The following is a 20,448-nucleotide window of genomic DNA, read 5'->3' on the forward strand; positions in this document are numbered from 1 at the left end:
GTGCGTGTTTACGGCCTGTCGCCGCTCGCGGCATGGCTTGCTTTTGTGTGCGCTTCCGCCGCTTACAGTTAAAAGAGAGGAATCGTCTCATTTGCGAAACAATGGCAAGAGACTGCTATTTGTTGTTACTTACACTGATGCTTTCTTTGATAATGATCAACAAGAAACAAATAATAGACTGCGTATGATAGAACATGTTCTGAACGAGAGTTAGGAGAAAATTTTTCTCCGTTTGAAAATCTTTGCGGCCGCTTCTTTGGTACATCAAATACTGCACAGAAATTAGTCATCTTAGATTTAAAAATCTAGTCAGTTTCCGTGCTTCCTTTCTGACTGTATCACTATTAGGCATAAGAATAATACGAATATAAACATGACACGATACGTGTATTCATCCGCGTTTGCTGTTGTCTCACTCTAGTTTCGTAGTTTATTAGGCAGACAGGATTTAAATGAGATAGCAGCAAACACGAAAGAATACATGGCAAAATGTTTATATTCGTATTATTCTTATGGTGAAGAGAATACTGTATGTGATTCACATTTCATTAGGTTCCTATTAGCAACGATCTCTTCTCACAGGTAGGAAAAAAATTCAAAGCGTAGAGTTGGCCATGTTGACAAACATCCCGAACAGTCTTGCCAGTCGGATTTTCGTAGTACATTGAAATTCTGCTACATTCGTAGATGAACAATACGGAATTGGTATTTACTTCATTGGATAATGTATGAAAATGCAGTGGTCGAAACTCGGGGCGGAGAAAAAATAGCTCGTCTTCCACTTTTTTACTGACGCAGAGGGTTTTGGCGCCAGTATTTATCTTTGTGCCTACAAAGCATGCCTGCGTAGCGCTACATATATTCGTCGACTGAAGTTAATTGTGGCGGCACCTACCAACATTTTTCAGAACCTCCGCTTGCTTTGCACTAGATTCTAAGCCGCAGACGGTTTTTTGGATTACAAAAACCGGAAAAAAAGTGCGGCTTAGATTCGGGTAAATACGGTATGTAGTTATAAAAATCTGTTTTGTGCAGGCTAATCTTGAAAACCTGTCAAAGTATTTCATTCCAAAGTATCTGATGTACTGTATGTTAGGACTTGGTATTATCCAAAGGTACATCATTATGCACTGTAGGTACTGAAAGTGTCCACCTATCTCATCATCTCAAAGTCTTAGATGGACTGTTGGGGAAAATCTGCTCAACACTAATGTCACAGTTTTGCTGATTTCGAGACCCACTGTTACAAATTCTTCATACCAGAGATCTAGTTTAGTCTATACTTTCACGTCTGCCTCATCACATTTTGTTTTATCACTGCTTAAGAATAAAACATTAGGTATTGAAACCTTTCTGTTGAATGCTTTTGGAACTTCATACATTACCTGTTATGACAATCAAGGGAGGTGAGATAACTCATTATTTTAGACCTCTTCTTTCCTCCCCCTCTCAAACAAATGTGATCTCCGTCTGGTGTGCATCGGTATGCGACTCTTGACCTGATAATATAGTCTACAAACTCAGCTATGGTGTCGTTAATCACTGTCATATACCTCAAATAACCCCATACAGTGTGTTTAAAAATGTGTTACGTATCCCTACAAGAGTACAGTATTGATCAAAACTAGAAGAAAAGTTCCTACAGTGATTTCTGGAAACCAATACCTTTAGAGATATTGACCAATCTGTCCTCTCATGTTGTTGTTACTATTAATTCAGCTCAAACATCCACAATAGCAGAAAATAGTTTCCCTGCTATGGTTATTTAATGTTGGCTGATGTTGCACACTTGCAAACAAACACTCGTGCGATAGGGCAGCACAATAAGAAATAACTACAACAACAACAACAGTAATAGCTTCAAAAATAAATTGAAATCGTATCTCCTTGACAACTCCTTCTATACCATAGATGAATTCTTGAATAGGAATAAATAAATCTATAAATATATTATATGCATTTTGTGCCCTTTAAGAGACTGGGGTAAATAGCAGAAATATTAATCTTTAACTCTGTATTGTAATATATATATATATTAAAAAATTTTGTTTCATCTGTGCATTTCTTGTGCACTTGACACGTTCTACATAATAACAGCTACCGTACCATATGACTGATCAATGAAACAAGCAACCAGCCAATTAACAACAGCAACAATAATAACAACACAATAAGAAATAACAAATAACATTTATTAAGAGTAGGTTATAAAATGGTGCTTTGTTATAGTTTGATGTGTGGCACTTAAGGTCCTATACCTAATATAGTGGTATCTAAAATAATTATACAATTTTAAACATGGCTATCTCTCAGAAACTATGTAATAAGTTTCAACATAGGAATCATACAACCAACCGGTTGCAAATAACAGTTTGGTACATTGATCTAGGTTTTGACTCTTCTAAGGATGTCTTCATCAGAATGAAATTTTAAGAAACCGTAAAATTATTGCGAGAAGGCCGTGGTCAAAGTTTAGATCTGGTATGCACAAGTGAAAAATTAAAATTAAACTCGTTCTGGCCTTTGGCATGTATTTTTGCTAGGAACAATATCAGACGATTTCATAAAATTTCATTCTGTTGAAGACATCCTTAGAGGTGTCAAAACCTAGATCAATCCACCAAATAGTTATTTGCAACTGGTTGGCTGTGTGATTCTTACATTGAAGAAAAGTAAAATAACTTTGCTGTCTCTTGGCAAGCTATATATTGTCAGTATGACTGATGGTAATGTTAGCAGACACTCTGCTACTGGTCGTAATTCTCCATAGACAGCAATGACTATGTTGGAAGGTACTGCACTGAGCTGACCATGGGCACTGAATAGTACTGTCTAATTGCAGATACAGAACTCTGTGTATCCACAGCACATCATGTTTTGTCACCTGTCAGCGAAAGGATTTCCATGCTCACCAGCACAAGGCAGAAGCAATGTAGTCCGCAGTTCACAGTACTACCTATGGGTCATCCACACTATCGGCAGACATAACAATGCGCTGGAGCTAGTGGTGTGGAAGCAGGAAGAGGCCCGTGTTTGTGAGTGCCATCTGGAGACTGTTTTACGGAACTGAGGGATGCCAAGTGAGTGATAGTGCCTGGGTGGTGGTGGTGGCCTGTCGCAGTATTTGTTGTGTACCTCTTGATTGGTACACATACTTCAGCCCTTCTTCACAGTGAATCAACGACTCTATCAAATACGCCTGGTACATTTGGATCATGCATTGGTAACACATTTCTGTAACGTCTGCACATTGTTGATGCATTAGGAATTCACCAATTCCTTTAAATGTTCCCACAGCCCAAAATCCAGTGTATTCAGGCACAATGATTGGGGAGGCCATGCTACTTTACATCTTGGACCAAACTGACGCCCATGAAACATTGCGTTGGGGTAGTGTCACATGATCCATAGAAAATTGGATGATTCGCTGTGGTATATAAACCACAGCCATTGCTTCTCTGTAAGGGTAATGGTCTTCAGTAGTGCTGGTAAGTCATCATGCAGAAATTGGTGATACATAGCACTTGTTAATTTTTTTGGTAAAGTGTATGGCCCTATGAGTCTGACACTGACAATTCTGCCCCATGCATTGACACTGAAGCAATTCTAATATGTCACCTCGATGATTGCTCAATGACTTGCATCGGCCCTCTCATGCATATTGTGGTAATTCACTTGCCATTTCTTGTGAATCCTACTTCATTCTGAACACTACACGCTACTCGTCAAAAGTGAAACAGCCCATATTTCTACAGGTATTTGTTCCTAGATATCCTATTATAGGAACTTTTCTTCTTGTTTCAACCAATAGTGCCATATGTAGGAATATGGCACCTTTTTTAAAAACACCTTGTAAATGTGGCACATAATCCTTGATGTACAAAACAACTTTTAGAAACATATTTCCCCCTCAGCAGCGAGTAAGTGCAAATCTGCAAATCCATAAGTCCAGTGTTCACCGGCAACAGGACCATTCCTGGGAAAGCACTGCAGTATTCAAACCACTCTGCAGGTTGATGACAGCTTTATCTCTCATAAACCATTCTAATAAAAATTATGTCAGTAGTTGATCTTTGAAGCCAAAACATAGCCATTTTTCGTGGTGTGTATGTGGATTTCTTTTCCCACTTTTTTCAAGTAGTGGGCAGAAGGCTATCCATTTCAGAATGCTCTGTCTCTGATAACATCATTGTCAACAGGATGTTAAACACTAATCTCCTCCCTCCTCCTCCTCCTCCTCCTCCTCCTCCTCCTCCTCCTCTTCCTGTTCCGAATGCTGGATATTGGAACAACTTTCAACATTCTCTTGAGCACCCTGTACAACCATTTCCTATCAGTCCCTCAAAGTGTTCAGTTATGTGTACACCAAATACAGCTGCTGCACTCTTTTTCAGTTTATCTGCTGCTATCTTCACTTCCGATGAGGGCACATATCTGGTTTTTTACCACTATCGGAATCGTGCAGCCTCGCAGTCAAAGGAATGTTGTTCCTTTTGTACACTGTTGGCCATTAAAATTTCAACTCCAGGAAGAATAGCAAATTAAAAAAAAACTATACATGTACAGTATAGCAGAAAGAATACAGTATTAAATTTGTATATGATTTTAGATTATAGAGGATGAGAAATTTAACACACAAAGTTGCTATGTCTGGCAGCAACAGGCTCCAACCCGTCTGGGCATTGTGTCAGAATGATATTGGTTGACAGGTACAGGTATGTCACTCCATGATGCTGCTTCAACTACAGTCCACATGTCATCAGCCATAGTGGCTCATGCACGGTGGCATATCAGTCTTTAGGTAACCTGTGATTGGTCTTTATGAGTAATGAGAGATCTGGAGAACATGCTAGCCATGGCAACAGTCAAAATGTCCTCTGTATCTCAGGAGGTCAGCATGGCACAATCTCCGTACATCTCATCACAGAAATGTCAAGGATTTGGTGTGACTCCTGTTCACAGTAGTTTCATTGGATGCACCACTGTCAGCACACCTCTCTGTGAATGCAGCAAGGGAAGCTGCAACATGTCATGATGACAGTTTATTGTGTTTCAGATGTCATCTCACTGTCTGTGTTAATACCAGACTCATGGTACCTGATGGGACTGTATGGTCCTGTGTGACAAATTGAACACTATGTCTGTCCTCTCAGTTGCTAGCCACACGGCCATTGAGATTATGCATGGTGTTCGATATGGCCCTCTTGCACCCATCTACTCCATGTTTGCATCCAGAACAGTGCAAGCTGCAGTATTGCGGAACGATGGAAGTAGGCCACAGTCCTGCCAATATCAAATGACAACACATACTGTTAGACATTTCCCCTAAATACACGAGGCATAATAAAATCTTCTTGTACACAACCTACACTCAAATTTGGTTTGTTAATGAGAAAAATCCTGTGTAATATTTCCTTATATGTGTTTGATATTACTCCTAACCACTTTATGTGGTTGCGTTTGTAATACTTCCGTGAATTCAGAAATATTTTGCTGTAGAAAACATCTGGTCACAAGGTAATACATCAGTAAAATCAGACGTGTTGAGTTTACTGAAAAATAAACTTGCTAATCTCATTAAGATTAAAGAAATGTTGACTGTGAAAGTATTACCTAAGTATAGATAGTTATCCAATTTTATAATTGCTCGACACAGTTCCTGCTACTGTTGCTATGTTATTTATAATAGTAATTTAGAAGCTGAGTACATGTCAGGGTATAGAAAAGTGCAAGAGTAGTGTTTAAAAGGGGCAATAAAGCTTCATTCATGTAAGTTACGGCGGTTGCCAGACCAATTTGGGCATGCACTTACATTAACCATATGCTCATTAAGTGCAACATTCACTAAAATTTTTAACCTCTCCTTTGCGTGACATTAATTGGAAATAGTAGAAAGAGAGCCAGGGTGGAAAAAACCTCTGGTCTGCAGTTTTGAGCAGTAATGTGTGCTACTGCGATTCATTAATTGTTTGTTAATCACTCGGTGACAGTGCTGATAAATTCACACAGGAATGGCACATTAAGTTAATTCACAGAAGTACTTAAGAAACTGCAATTTCAGAATCATTAACTGACTTATTCATAATATTTTCTCAAATTATTAGACATCCAAAAAATGAAATTATACTTTTGACTCATAAGTTAAAGTAGTGAAAACTTAATCATCTGTGTTGTTTGAGCTTGCTTAAAAACTTCTCATATGTAGTGAACAATAGAATTTCTTCAGGCGTTTGACAATTATTCTTAAATATTTTTCCCATAAAATGACACTAAATCCCAAAGTTTATGAATTGGGGAAGGGAACCAGTTTGAGGCAATATAAACTGGGTCAATCACATCCTACATGTGCACTTGAAATAACACAACTGTATTTCTACATTCAAACCACATATTCATCCGTACATTTATGATACTAATTGGTATTTTGCCTGCAGGTTGTAAGAATATGTGCCAAGTGGGATGTCAACATTTACACAGTCTGTGCAGCCTCTTTCCATATATGGCTTTTACATTGCACCCACCTAGGACCATATACTGTTTGTACCAGTGCAACCACTTGCTATGTACTGTGGAGCCCACTTTGTCTTCTTCTTATACCGCAGACACAATTATATCATTCATGTGAAGCAATTTCATCATATTTCTTACACCATGTTATCTTCATCCTGACACCATGTTAACTGTTCAGTAATTTGTATTTGACTGTCTCTGTGATTGCTTCACGTGTTCTCACATGGAGCCAACCATCTTTGCCTTTGGTGCCTTTGTCCCCCCTAACCACAGAGATACTTTCCCCTTGTTTATCCTTACATAATGGTACTACTTCTTTGCTATGAATCGATCCTGGACAGGAATCAGTCATTTTCAATATGTGAGAAAATATTCATATAAATCCTAACATTCATAGAGTATAGAGTATGTCTGACATAATGTGTTAGTGTAACACACTGAAATGTTAATCATTTGCATTCCATCTTCATGGTGTTACAGTTTTAATGACCAGTAGTGTTGTCCAATTGTGTGTTGAAGTACCTTTTGAAACTGCTGTGATATTATGGGGTCATCATTTGTTGCATCTCTGCACTCTTTCATGCTAAAAATGTATCTCAAAAGTTTAGAGTGTGTTTTTTTTTCTTTGAGGCATCAACATAATTCGTTGACATGACCATATAATATAACAGTGAGAAACATTCAAAGTTGTTGTTGTTTTTTTTTACGCCAGTTAGATGGTACAGTTGTTTGGAGTCAGGACTTGTACGTGTTGGGAGGAGTTAAACTTAAATCCCTTTCTTGTCATCCTGATGTAGGTTTCCCTAAAAACTAGGCCAATTCAAGCTTGTTCACCATTTCTAATAGCATGTTTTGACAGGATGTTAATCCCTAATCTTTCTTCCTGGAGGTCACAGTAAACACACAAAACATTAAGGAACCAGTCATTGTTTGACTAAAGTAAAGATTGCCTTGATCCTCAGTACATAAAGGATTCTGTATCCCACACATTTATCATCGGAATTTAATTGGAGAGGATGTACTATGAAAAGTCACTGTTACTAACTTAAAAAAAATTTTGGTATATTCTTTTGTTTTTCTTTTTGAAAATGTTATCTATATAACTTTTTAGCATTGCACTGATAGCCACAGTTAGTTGTATGTATGGTATATAATCTTTATGTATACTGATCATCTGTGAAAAATGCAAACTGTGTATGGTACACTTTCATCTCCAAAGCATGGGTTTTGCATGTTATGCAGTCTGAGCATATCACTCTCATTGGTCGTGGAATATGAAATATTGATTGCCACTATTGCTGTTTTGTGTGGTGATTACTGTTACTCAGTTGGCTACAAAGAGTTTTTCTTAGAAATACATTAGCATTGCTTAGGTTAAAGCCTTGTTGTACAAAAAGTATGTCCATGGTGATAAGTTCATATTTATGTTGTTAAAGTGATCAAAGGTAAATGGTCCATGACAGTAAAACACTGTTATGCAAGTGGAAGGTCAAAATGTAATTTATTTAGATGTCTAAAGAAGATTAATGAGTGGAGAGAGATTCGGAGGGGGTGGGGGGGGGGGGGGGGGGGGGGCTCAATGAATAGCGCAGTAAGCTACAAGAGTTCGATTCACTATGGGCTCCTTGACAAACGTCAGAATGGTTGCCACATTATCACAAAGCAGCCAGTAATTATTTCAATTGTGTCATCAGTTTCCCTTACAAGATAAGAGAAATGTTGAATCACCTGGAAGGTGTGAGGGATGTTTTAGGAAAAAGCGTTTCTCTCCATATCCTGTAGAGTTGCACTGCTGAATTTTAATCCTCTGGTATGATATTGCATATGCATTTCTTGCAGTGTATGCAGGTAAATATCCATGCAATTTTTAATTTAAATAATTTGAAATACCATTCTGTCATGTAATTAATTGCAAAATTATGTTGTATGCATTTTTGGGACCCCATCCAGACAGGTACTGGTTATTCTTCATGTTTTCATTTTATTTGAAAGGATGCGTGGCATTTTTATTTTCATGTGGAACCATCATCTTCTGTCCTTTTCTGTATTATACAGAAATTTGGTTGATGCTGGTGGAAATATTGTGACACCAAAATGATGGGATTGCCCTTGTGACATGTTCCATAGATCATTTGAATGATTCTTTTATCAAAATGGTTTGGAGTGAGTCAATTTATAGGACATGTACACATGCATAGTGTTAACTTCAATGTAAATATTACTTCCTCCAATTGTCTCTTCCATTTCCTTGTGGTATTTAGGCAGGGATCCTACAGATTCTTCCAGCTACCCTGGGTAGCTCAGTTGGTAGAGCACTTGCCTGCAAAAGGCAAAGGTCCCGAGTTCGAGTCTCGGTCCGGCACTCAGTTTTAATCTGCCAGGAAGTTTCATATCAGCACACACTCTGCTGCAGAGCGAAAATCTCATTCCAGTTTAAATTTTGCCCATAATTCCTCTACATCCGTCATGTTGTAACTAAGTAGTGACCACTCATTTTCTAAGTGGGATGTTATGCAGCAGAAATACTCTCCTAACATTCTTGATGGATTTATTAACTTTAGCAACCACCATTTCTAAGATGGAAAACCAGTCCTGAGCAAAGAAGGTAAAACAGAAAGGTGGAAGGACTATATAGAGGGTCTATGCAATGAAGATGCACTTGAAGGCAATATCATGGAAATTGAAGAGGATGCAGAGGAAAATGGAAAGGGAGGTATGATACTGCATGAAGAATTTGACAAAGAACTGAGAGACTTAAGTCGAAACAAGGCCCCCAGGAGTAGACAACATTCTGTTAGAACTACTGATGCCTTGCGAGAGCCAACCATGACAAAACTCTTCCATCTGGTGAGCAAGATGTATGAGACAGGCAAAATACCCTCAGACTTCAAGGAGAATATAATAATCCCAATTCCAAATAAAGCAGGTGCTGACAGGTGTGAAAACTACTGAACTATCAGTTAAATTAGTCATGGATGCAAAATCCTAACACAAATTCTGTACAGAAGAATGGAAAAACTGCTAGAAGCCGACCTCAGGGACAATCAGTTTGGATTCCGGAGAAATGTGGGAACACATGAGGCAATACTGACCGTACAACTTATCTTAGAAGATAGGTTAAGAAAAAGCAAACCTACATTTATAGCATTTGTAGACATAGAGGAAGCTGACTGGAATACTCTCTTTCAAATTCTAAAGGTGGCAGGGGTGAAATACAGGGAGCAAAAGGCTATTTACAATTTGTATAGAAACCAGATGGCAGTTACAAGAGTCGAGGGGCACGAAAGGAGTGAGACAGGGTTGTAGCCTATCCCCGATGTTATTCAATCTGTATATTGAGCAAGCAGTAAAGGAAACAAAAGAAAAATTTGGAGTAGGACTTAAAGTCCAGGGAGAAAAAATAAATAAATTGAGGTTTGTCGATGACGTTGTAATTCTGTCAGATACAGCAAAGGACTTGGAACAGCAGTTGAACAAAATGTACAGTGTCTTGAAAGGAGGATACAAGATAAACACCAACAAAAGCAAAACAAGGATAATGGAATTTAGTGAAATTAAATCAGGTGATGCTGAGGCAATTCTATTAGGAAATGAGAGACTTAAAGTAGTAAATGAGTTTTGTTATTTGGAAAGAAAAATAACTGATAATGGTTGAAGTAGGGTGGATATAAATGCTAAGAAAAGTGTTTCTGAAGAAGAGAAATATGTTAACATTGAGTATAGATTTAAGTATTAGGAAGTCCTTTCTGAAAGTATTTGTATGCAGTGTAGCCATGTATGGAAGTGAAACATGGATGATAAACAGTTTAGACAAGAAGAGAATAGAAGCCTGTGAAATGCGGTGCTGCAGAACAATGCTGAAGATTAGATGGGTATATCATGTAACTAATGAAGAAGTACTGAATAGAATTGGTGAGAAGAGAAATTTGTGGTACAACAGGACTAAAACAAGGGATTAGTAGGACACATTCTGAGGCATCAAGGGATCCCCAATTTAGTATTGGAGGGAAGTGTGGAGGGTAAAAATCATAGAGAGAGACCAAGAGATGAATACAGTAAGCAGGTTCAGAGGGACATAGGTTGCCGTAGTTACTCAGAGGCTTGCAGAGGATAGAATAGCGTGGAGAGCTGCATCAAACCAGTCTTTGGACTGAAGAAGTCGACGATGACGACGACAACAACAACAACAACAACAACAACAACAACAACAACCACCACCATCATTTCTGTGTGACATGATTACTAATCACTGTCTCTGTAGTGACACTGTCGATAAGGTCAGGTCTGTTTGTAGGTACAAGATCTGGAGTATTTCCATTGCGTGTGGACTATGGAACTAGCAGGTCAAGACAGTTTTCTGAAAACATTTTCAGAACTACTTCACAAGACTGTCTGTGTCCATGCTAGCTGCAATGAATCTATAGATGTTCCAGTCTATACTCAGCAGGTTAAAATCACCTCCAATTAATATTACATGCTCTGGGTTTTTCCATGCTACCGATTATAGACGCCCTTTGAATGATTCTGAAACTGTCACAATAGAATCTGGTGGCCAATAAAAATCTACGATAATTAGCTTGAGTTCAGCTACACGTATTATGCTCGCCCAGATAACATCATAGTTAGACTCATTTTATCACGCAATAGACACAGTTCTTATTTTGACTGCAGTGAACAATTGCCCTCCTACGGCATCTAACTTGTGCTTTCGATATATGTTCCCTGCCTCGCTAAATATTATGGTGCCTTCTACTTCACGTTTCATTCAGCTCTCAGTTCCAAGAATAATTAGAGCATGACAACTTGCCTGTAGGGCACTAAAATCAGGAATTTTGTTACAAATACTTCAGTAATTCACTGTTAAAATTTTGACAGCCAAGTTGCCGTTACTTTGTACATCATCTCATTTTGCTCTCTATGTATTGAGTGGCGAGTGTTCATCAGAGGGCCTCAAACTAGTGCCTAGCCTAAAAAAAAACTCATATGCGCTCCACAAATACTCTGCTACCCAAATAACTGCTCCTTTGTGTAGTGTGCCCCTGACCTGTCAAGGGGAATTGTACATTTCTTTGCTCCATAACTCAGGTCCAAAAATTTGTAGCCAAGACAGTCACAATAGGACCTTTGGTTCAGCCAAAGCAAAGGACCCTGATCAACTCTGCGAGCAATGCTTCAGATTGTGAGCTCTGCTTGCACACCACGAGCAAGGCCAGCAGTCTTCACCACTTCTGCCAGATGTCCATACGAACTGAGAATGGCCTCAGAACCAAAGTGACAGATATCGTTGATGCTGATGTGAGCCACAACTTGCACATGACTGCACCCTCCACACCCAATAGCTGTAGGCACCCACAGCAGCCATACTGAGTTCACATTGGCTTTCTTTCCAGCCCTGGATGCTATTTCCCTAAATGACATAATCACATGTCCAGCATTGAAGCACCTGATGACCAGGAAACACCCCCACCCCCTGTCCCCCTGCCTTGTGCCTGCTCAGTTCCTGTTGAAGGATGAAAGAGCAAGTCCACACAGCCAGCCTCCACATTGACTCTCTGCCTCAGGCAACACCACTTACCTTGTGGTGAGGATGATGGATCCCTCAGGTCACATATCCTGAAAGGATGCACCAGATTCTCCACCACTGCTACACCCCGAGGCATTAGCCTGAAGATAGCTGACCAAGGCCAAAAGCGTCTTCAACTGTATGCAAACTGTGACCAGCTCCTCCTCTGTGTGCACACAGCATGCACACATCCTGGTACTACCAACTTAAGAATTAACTTTAAATGCATACACATATGATGACATCCATCTTCTTGAATGTTTATGGGATGATTTTTTTGGTTGGTTTCATAGTACATGTGGATTGAGTCTGGAGTCATAAATATATTTTAAGAAGACCATTCAATATGATCTTTTTACATGGTGAGTGTCTTGAACAAGTTAGCACTTCGTCACCATCAAGTAGTACACGTCACTTTATTTTGTGATAGATGTTTGTATACATTAAATCTTGTGCTTTTTCTATTGTTTTATGTGTAGTACGTCCCACTCACATTCATCAAATTATGTTACTCTGTTACAAGATTTTGTTGTTGTATGTATTTGAGCACACCTGATTTTCTAGAATTTATTTATTCGTTGCGTGGTTTAGGGGAGTTATCAAAGATTAATGCATTCTCAGTGTGATATCAAGTGATTGACACTGCATTGGTTATGAAATACTGAACATCCATAGACGTTTCTACTTCCCTTAGACTCAGATCTGTGCCTACATGAAATTTAAATTAGCCTTAATGTATTGTGTACCAAAATATGTGAAAAGTTTTTTTGAAAATCGTGTTTATGCATTGAATTTACCAGAAAGTACTCATTGGTTGATACTTTTTGGAGAAATGAGTAACTATAATCTTGAGCAGAGTATCATTTGAGTAATTATAGTTGGGGTTTATCTGAATTGATTTGTGATATGTATCATGTTGCAGGTGCAGTTGCATACATCCGACATACCGTGCCGTAGACAACTGAAAGCGACCAATATCTCTGTGGTCATGAAAGGTCTACAAGCAGCCTGAAGATGTCACAAAGACCCAAGGAAACTAGTGATGAACAAAGAGAGAGAAACAGAGAACGGATGAGGCGTTATCGTGCAACACGAACTGCAGAGCAGGCAACCATTGACCGCCAGAGACATGCTCAGTATGCTAAAATACGTCGTGAGAACATGTCACCAACTTCCAGGGCACGAATGAGGCAGCGGGCTTGTTTACGGGCCAGGGAAAAGAGGGCTTCATTATCTGATAGAGATAAAGCTGTGTGGCGTGCAAAAAATGCAGAATATCAAAAGCTTAGACGATCGCGATTGTCTGATGAAGAGAGAGAAAGAGTTAGGAGACGCAATGCAGAGAGAACAAGAGCAAAGAGAGCTATAAATGCTGCACAGCCGCCTGTGGACACTGATTACTCCAGCCAGTTTGCAAGTACGATAGTACAGTCAGATCCTGAAAAGGATGATATGTGGGAACAATCTGATTTTATGCACCCAAGTTTTGCAATGCCAACTGACGATTTTGACTATTTTCCTTTCAATTTAAAGACTGAAAATCATGACGACTGTGAGGGGAACCAGTTTTGGAACTGTTTTGGCCTTATGAGGCATGTTAATTCTGATGACGTCAGAGTCAGGTGTGAGCCTTTGCCAACAGACTCATTTTATTATTCATATTGAGATGGTTGTATTGGCTGTGCTTAGAGTTCACACCATGTCATTAAAGTTTAATAGACATCGTATACAGTATTGTGTTTTTTGTGACAAACAGAACTGGTGGATTTTCTGTGGGTTACATCTAGAACAAAATGATGAAAACTGTTTCTTGTTCAGAGTGAGATATAGTTAATTGTGTTTTCTGTAAATTTTTATACTGCAAATTAAATTAGTGAATTGAATGTGAAACTTGATAATTGCATAACTGTTTTGTGGTGAGAAGGGTGAGCAGTGGTTTTGGTTATCTACACTGTTAGATTGTCGTGTCAACTGAAAGTAAATGTAACAATAGATTATATGGTTCTGAAGGAAGATTAACGGTGAACTACAGAGGTAAGTCTATAATTGAACTTTTTTTTCAAATGGAAGACAAGAAATAAGCCAGTGCTACTCATTAGAAGGGTTTAGTTATACGAAAAATAAGAGCTCTAGAAAACTACATAATTTATATATTTGACTGTAGTAAATTTTGCAATGTGGCTTCAAACTTTGAGAAATATTTGTGTGTGGGGTGTTTTTACTCAAAATGTGTAATTTAAAACCACAGTTAACTCCTTTTCAGTATAGGTGAGAATGTTGAGAGTGCTAGTGAATATTACAATGAGTTCTAACACTTTTCTCTCATACACATTAACTCAATTAACCCATACTGGTTATGAAAGACATGTCTTCTACAACCTCTGAGTATTTTCATGAATGATTCTGGATTCTATTGATGTTATAATCTTATCCTAAACCATATGTTGTAACAGAAGAGGAATATATTTATCTTATGTGCCACTCAGGCCAAAAAATTTCTAATGTTAGAGAAGAGTAATCTGTCAGTGTAAAAATTGCTAGTATTCATCATATTACCACCAAAGTGACCTAGAATAGTACAGTAGTTAGACAGTTAAGGAATGAGATTGAGCCCCACACATGTTAGAAGATATACTTTTATTTCACACTAATATGTAGTGACAGTTGTTGACCCCATTGCAGGTCACAATGATGTTGCAGGCTCGTAGAGAGGACAATGAGCACAGAGCGTCAGCTCCTCAGCCACTGTGGAATCGTGCTAAAACTAACCTCCATCTGAACAGGCCTCAGAAGGCTCAATGGTACCGACCGACAGAAAGCTGTATCATCCTCAGCCGATTGGCGTTATTGGATGCGGGTACGGAGCGGCATGGGGTCAGTGTGCTGCTGCCCTGGCTGTTATCAGTTTTCGTGACCAGAGCTGCTACTTCTGAGTAGGTCCTCAGTTGTTCTCACAGCAGCTGAGTGCACCCCACTTGCCAACAGCGCTCGGTAGACAAAGACAGTCACCCATTCGAGTGCTAGCCAAGACCGACAGCACATAACTTCAGTGATTTAGGCGGGAACTGGTATTACCACCACAACAAGGCCATTGGCACCATGGAATCATACAGGCAGTGAAAATAACAACAAGTTTATTTTGCGGAATTTTACAGAAGCTGTAGGCATCATCTTGATGTAGTATGTACCCCAGTGGCTTGTGGTGGCCCTGGGCGGTGGTGCGTGCTCGGTTCAGCATGCAGCAGCAGTAGGCGACCACCGACACGAAGATTCCAACTGGACAGGTGACCACATAAGCAGCAATTTCAACACCTCAGCAAGTGTAGACCTGCAAACGCAGCCACACAGTGGCAGTAAACTCCAGTGTAAGTCGACCATGCCGTTAGGCACAAACACAGTGACCGGCCAGCAACTAGTGGTGGACCTGGTGCAGGAAGCACCCAAACAAAGCTGCAAACCAAGGATCCTCAGTGTAGAATGCAGCTCAGTAGCGTGCACACACAAGTCTGTGGTAGCGGACTGCATGTACGCAGGGTGGGCGGTAACTGGGCAAAAGTTAGGTGTGGCTGGCACCTGAGCATGACACAGGAAGGCACTCTGGTGTCAGGTGATATCAGGCTGCAGTAGGCCTCCAGCTGGAAGACACCAGTTCAGCTCCTGGCAGCATCAGGAATAGACGTGGCCTATAGACCAGTGGCTAGCTGTAGGAGCATGTAGTAGTACAGTTGAAACTGGATGACCGTCATCAGGTTGACAATGTGAATGACATACATCTTGGATGTGGTTCTTAAGGCTGTTGAACAAGGCCCTTTTGTGTTGATTATATAGATTCCAGAAGCAGCACAGTGCTAGGCTCGAGCACAGTGTAACCCGGTCACTCCTGTTGTGTCCTGTCCGTTATACAATGCTGCATCGATAATGTTCCAATCCCGGCAGCAGGTGACGTGGCTAAATGTATGGTAACTGGTTTATTCTGGTGCCAAAGTGGAGAATTTCATCATTTCATCTCGGCCCCTTTCCAGGTTCTGGCAGTGAAACACGGTGGCAGCCTTCTAGCTTTACTGGTTATGGATGTCAGTTTAGAAAGATAGTGACGTAACTCATATTTTACAGAGGGGTATATACTTTCAAATACAGCATAATAAACTGGAATATACTAAGCTGTTCCCTGTTATTCATGCATGTGTGACTCAGGACATGTAAGGCCAACAGAAAAACTTGGCAATGTAATTACTGTCCTCTTTATACATCTGCATTATTGGAAATGGTAGCGTGGTATCTCAGAGGTATGGGGACAAATCCTTTAATCATATGTTCTGATGTGGACAAGAGTAATTAGTGACTCTTTCGTTCTGTTGCACAGCAATACTGAGTTCTCCATGGAGTTTTGTAGCAGATGACTTTCTGTATGGAGAAGAAATCAGTTTGAATGGCCAGTGTGCTCCCAGGATTCAAACACTTTTAAAATTTTTTGTATTCACTTGAAAGATCCATTATAACAAGATTAGAACTCTTATGACTTTTCCTAAATCTACGGACCATTCCTCTTGAACACTGGCAAAATATACCACCACAACCACAATTTTCCATTTTGCAGGGACTTTTGAGTAATCTCTACAAATCCATGCCACATAGCCAGATTGAAAGAGAGCATTTAGACAAGTTAAGCAAAAATTAGAAATCTAAGACAAGGGATTGCACTGCAGTAAAAGCATGTCATTTCTGTAGCTCGTTTTCTGACTATCTGTAACAAACCAGTTGAGTTGGCTCAGTGCTCAAGGCACTGAACTCGTGTACAGGATGAGTGAGGGTCAAATCCCTGTCCAGCCATCAACATTTAGATATTCCATGTTTTCCCTAAATCACCCCCTGCCCCCCATCCTCTTGTAGCAGATATCCTGTAAAAAGTGTAAAAAATGTATGATCATAGTTTAAGGCAACATTCCTCATCAATAGAGGAAGAAAATACGTTATATAGATATAGGTTCATAAAAACTTTATTTCCATGTTAGAGCTCAGTTTCTACTTCTCTTAATTACATTAATCATGAGAAACATGTAGAAACAGAACATATTAGCATTACATGAAAAATTTTCTTATGTGTTCAAAATACCCTTTTGGTTAGAATGTACAGAAATTTAAATCTTTAGGCTCACAGCCAGTGTCTGTTGTTCCAATTGAATGAAGGTAATGTTGACACGTAATACACTTCATTGCTTTAGTAGCATCAAGCACATAGTATCAACAGTTTTGGTTGAGCTTCCACTGGAACTATATTGTTCCAACTAGTTGGAGGCCACACATGGTCGACTAATCCCAAGACATGTAGCAGCTTGGGCACATGCGCACTGCTTACGGCCAAGTTGGCCATTAAAAGCCGGCTGACAGAGGGATCCTAGTGAAATGTGTTTGGTCAGACATAGTCATTGTAAGTGAGCACCTGTTATTGCTTGCTATTGGATTTTGTTGATTTAGAGAAGCTTATATTGTGAATGAGAGCAGGCCACTGTGAGATATGGATGACAACATAATACCTCCATGAGCTATGGAGCAAACTGCGGTTGAAAGCTGCAGAACACATGAGTGTGGAAGGTAAGTAGAACTGCTGATCGTAACTTTGCAAAAAACATAAAATTGTGCAATCAGATTTATTGAATACATGTCTTGGGACTAATTCATTTTAGTCAGGAGATCTTTGAGATTATCTTGTTTCTTCTACCTCTCAACTTCAGATATTTGCCTCACAGTGACTGCTCTTTGACATCACCCTCAAGATTCATGTGACTTAAAGATTGGAATACTCAACAGTAGAGTACTGTGCATCTGCCTGGCTTAATGGTCCATTTGTGAAAAAGATAGACATATAACTTAACAAATCCATATTTTTTGGCAGGGGATCAATAAGATTCCTTTCACATACTGGTTACCCATTTTGAGTAACATTCCTCCTGATACCAGGCAGAAGTGTGTGTGCTAGTATGTGTTTACAAGAAGATTGTTGATAATGTCAACCTTTCGGTATTGAATGATGTGTTCCCTGTGGAGAGACAAAGATTAAGATCAAGATGCGCCACTCTTATCACAGCGAGCATTCTAACTGAAAAGGAATTGAGTACCATCGATGAATGGAAATGCTGGTGCCAACAAAACTGTCCTCCATAATTCCTGATACTGTCCTGCATTGAGGAGAGAAACCCCATAGATTTGACTAGACTCAAGTAATCTGAACTATGGTGAACCACATCTGAATGGGCCATGGAAGATATGGAGACATTATGTACAAGTGGAACAAATCTTCATTACCGTCTTGTGACTGTGGTGCAGAACAGCAGACGGTTGCTCATGTTGTATCAACATATCCTGCACGTGCCTGCAAGGGTTCTTTCAAAGATTTCCTGACAATGATGAGTGGTGTGATAAACTATACAAAATACATTGATATTTTCCTATACCTGTCATCATCTGTGTTATATTATGCTGGAGACCTGCATTGATATGTTGTAGTTTACTAATTTTTGTACATTTATAACTGTTCTTTGAATTCAAAACTCTTAACATGTGCCATACAATACGTAAATAAGTATTGAATACACGACTTTTCATTGGGAACTAGTAATGACTTATGTGTCTTAAAGTGTGCATACAATAAACTGGCATTTCTCAGCCTAAACCTTCTACCTAAAGTAATGTATTAGTGTTTAGAAAGAAGAAGCAGTTTCCACTAAACTGCAACAGACAATGGCATATGCTGTGTGACTCTTTCCCAGCATAGGCATAAATGTTGTTAAGACTGTTGGGTTTTGCATCAGATGGTGTTGCTGAAATTATAAAATATTTAGAGAGAGCTCCTGTGTATCACCTTCTGGCAGGGTTGCCAGATGTCCTGGTTTTCAGGACAGTCTCGGTTGCAGAGTAAAGAAATCAGTGTAATGAAAAATACTTTCCGGGCAGCAGTTTGTCCTGGATTTCAGATAAATGTGCTCTTATTATCTATTTTTGCTCCAAATTCTTGCATGGATCTACATTTCAACTCCAGCTGTTAAGCTAAATAATGGCAGTTTTTATTGTCATAACTGACTGAGTCCCATTCAGGTTATTATTGCATGATGTTTGTGCAGTGACGTTACTGGGTTTCTATCATTCTCCCTTATCTCAGTTCAGTTTAAGCTTTGCAGCAACGTGGTTCTCTGTTTCTCTGTCTGCGTCGTATTGCAGTTAATTTGTTATTAAAGTGTTTGATGGTTTCAAGTTAACTCAAAATGCCAAAGAGGAAGTTTTTCTTGCCAAGGAAAATATTCAGAAGAATGGTTCTTCATAAAACAAGCAAAAATTAACTATGAAGCAGAGTGTGTAATTCATAAGTAGTATGTTTCCATTGCACCAGGGGGGAAGAGCAGATATTCAAGGATCATTTAGCTAGCATAAAGCACAAATCAACTGTGTACTCTGCTAGCACATAAAAAATGGACAGTTATTATGGTTCACATTCATTTAAACAGAGCAAATTAATAACAGAATTAGTAACATACTTTCATGCCATTAAACACCACATTCCTTTGAAATCAGTGGCTGTACTTACAGTCTAAGTTCCAAACTTTTTAATGGCTCCAAAGCAGCAAAAAAATGTGATGGGCAGAACAAAATCAACAGCAGCTGTAAAACCAGTCTTAGCACCCAACACTGTCAAAAGAATATCTGATAATCTTTCAAAGTTCCATTATTTTGTTATAGCTACAGATGCTAGTAATCACAAAGCCAAGAAAATATTTCTATTGATTGTTCAGGATTTTATACTGAAAAATAGAATTCATCTGAAATTAGTTAAATTAACTTCTCTACCAAATGAAAATGCCTCTGTAAGAAGTATGTTTTGCATCACTGGCTTAGAGGAAAACAAAATTGACAAAAGTAAATGCATAGTGTTATGTGGTGACTATGCCAACACTAATTATGAAGGAATACAACTAGCTGGTACAATGTTTCCGAAAAATGTAAAAGTGAAGTAAACAAAAATCTTGTAGAGTTGAATGCCCTGCACACACATTACAAATGCTGGCCATGTGGGAAAATTTGTTATTAAACTTTTCAATTAAATATCCATATACACAGTACAAAAGGAGTGTTAAAGAATGTTTTGGGTTTGTTGGCATAGAGTGTCATGCATTGTTGTCACATATATATATATATATATATATATATAAAAGGTGGTTATCTTTGTTGCAGTAGAGTGAGTACTAAATTCTTCCTCTCAAAAGATAAAGCACCTTAATTTCTGAAAACTGTGTTTCAGAATCCAGTAAGTGAGCCATAATTATGGTTTTTCCAATGTCATATGAGAGTATTTCATAGACAAATACTTAAACTTGAGAAGGCAG

General features: G+C 39.0%; 1 protein-coding gene across 4 annotated transcripts in view; it reads left to right on the plus strand.

The window, feature by feature from the left end:
* Window positions 1–20,448, plus strand: part of LOC126297893 (uncharacterized) — a 94,980-nt gene that overhangs the window by 21,888 nt on the left and 52,644 nt on the right. For 2 of the 4 annotated variants that reach the window (XM_049989201.1, XM_049989200.1), the window contains one exon: window positions 12,996–13,956. In XM_049989201.1, the coding sequence (XP_049845158.1) occupies window positions 13,088–13,738 (651 nt within the window). In that variant the 5' untranslated portion in view covers window positions 12,996–13,087 and the 3' untranslated portion in view covers window positions 13,739–13,956. Of the gene's footprint in view, window positions 1–2,842; window positions 3,081–12,995; window positions 14,108–20,448 lie in introns of those variants that run through there. The other 2 variants (XM_049989202.1, XR_007552584.1) reach the window with 2 other exon arrangements.

This window comes from Schistocerca gregaria, chromosome X (assembly GCF_023897955.1).
Source record: "Schistocerca gregaria isolate iqSchGreg1 chromosome X, iqSchGreg1.2, whole genome shotgun sequence".
NCBI classification, from domain to species: Eukaryota; Metazoa; Arthropoda; class Insecta; order Orthoptera; family Acrididae; genus Schistocerca; species Schistocerca gregaria.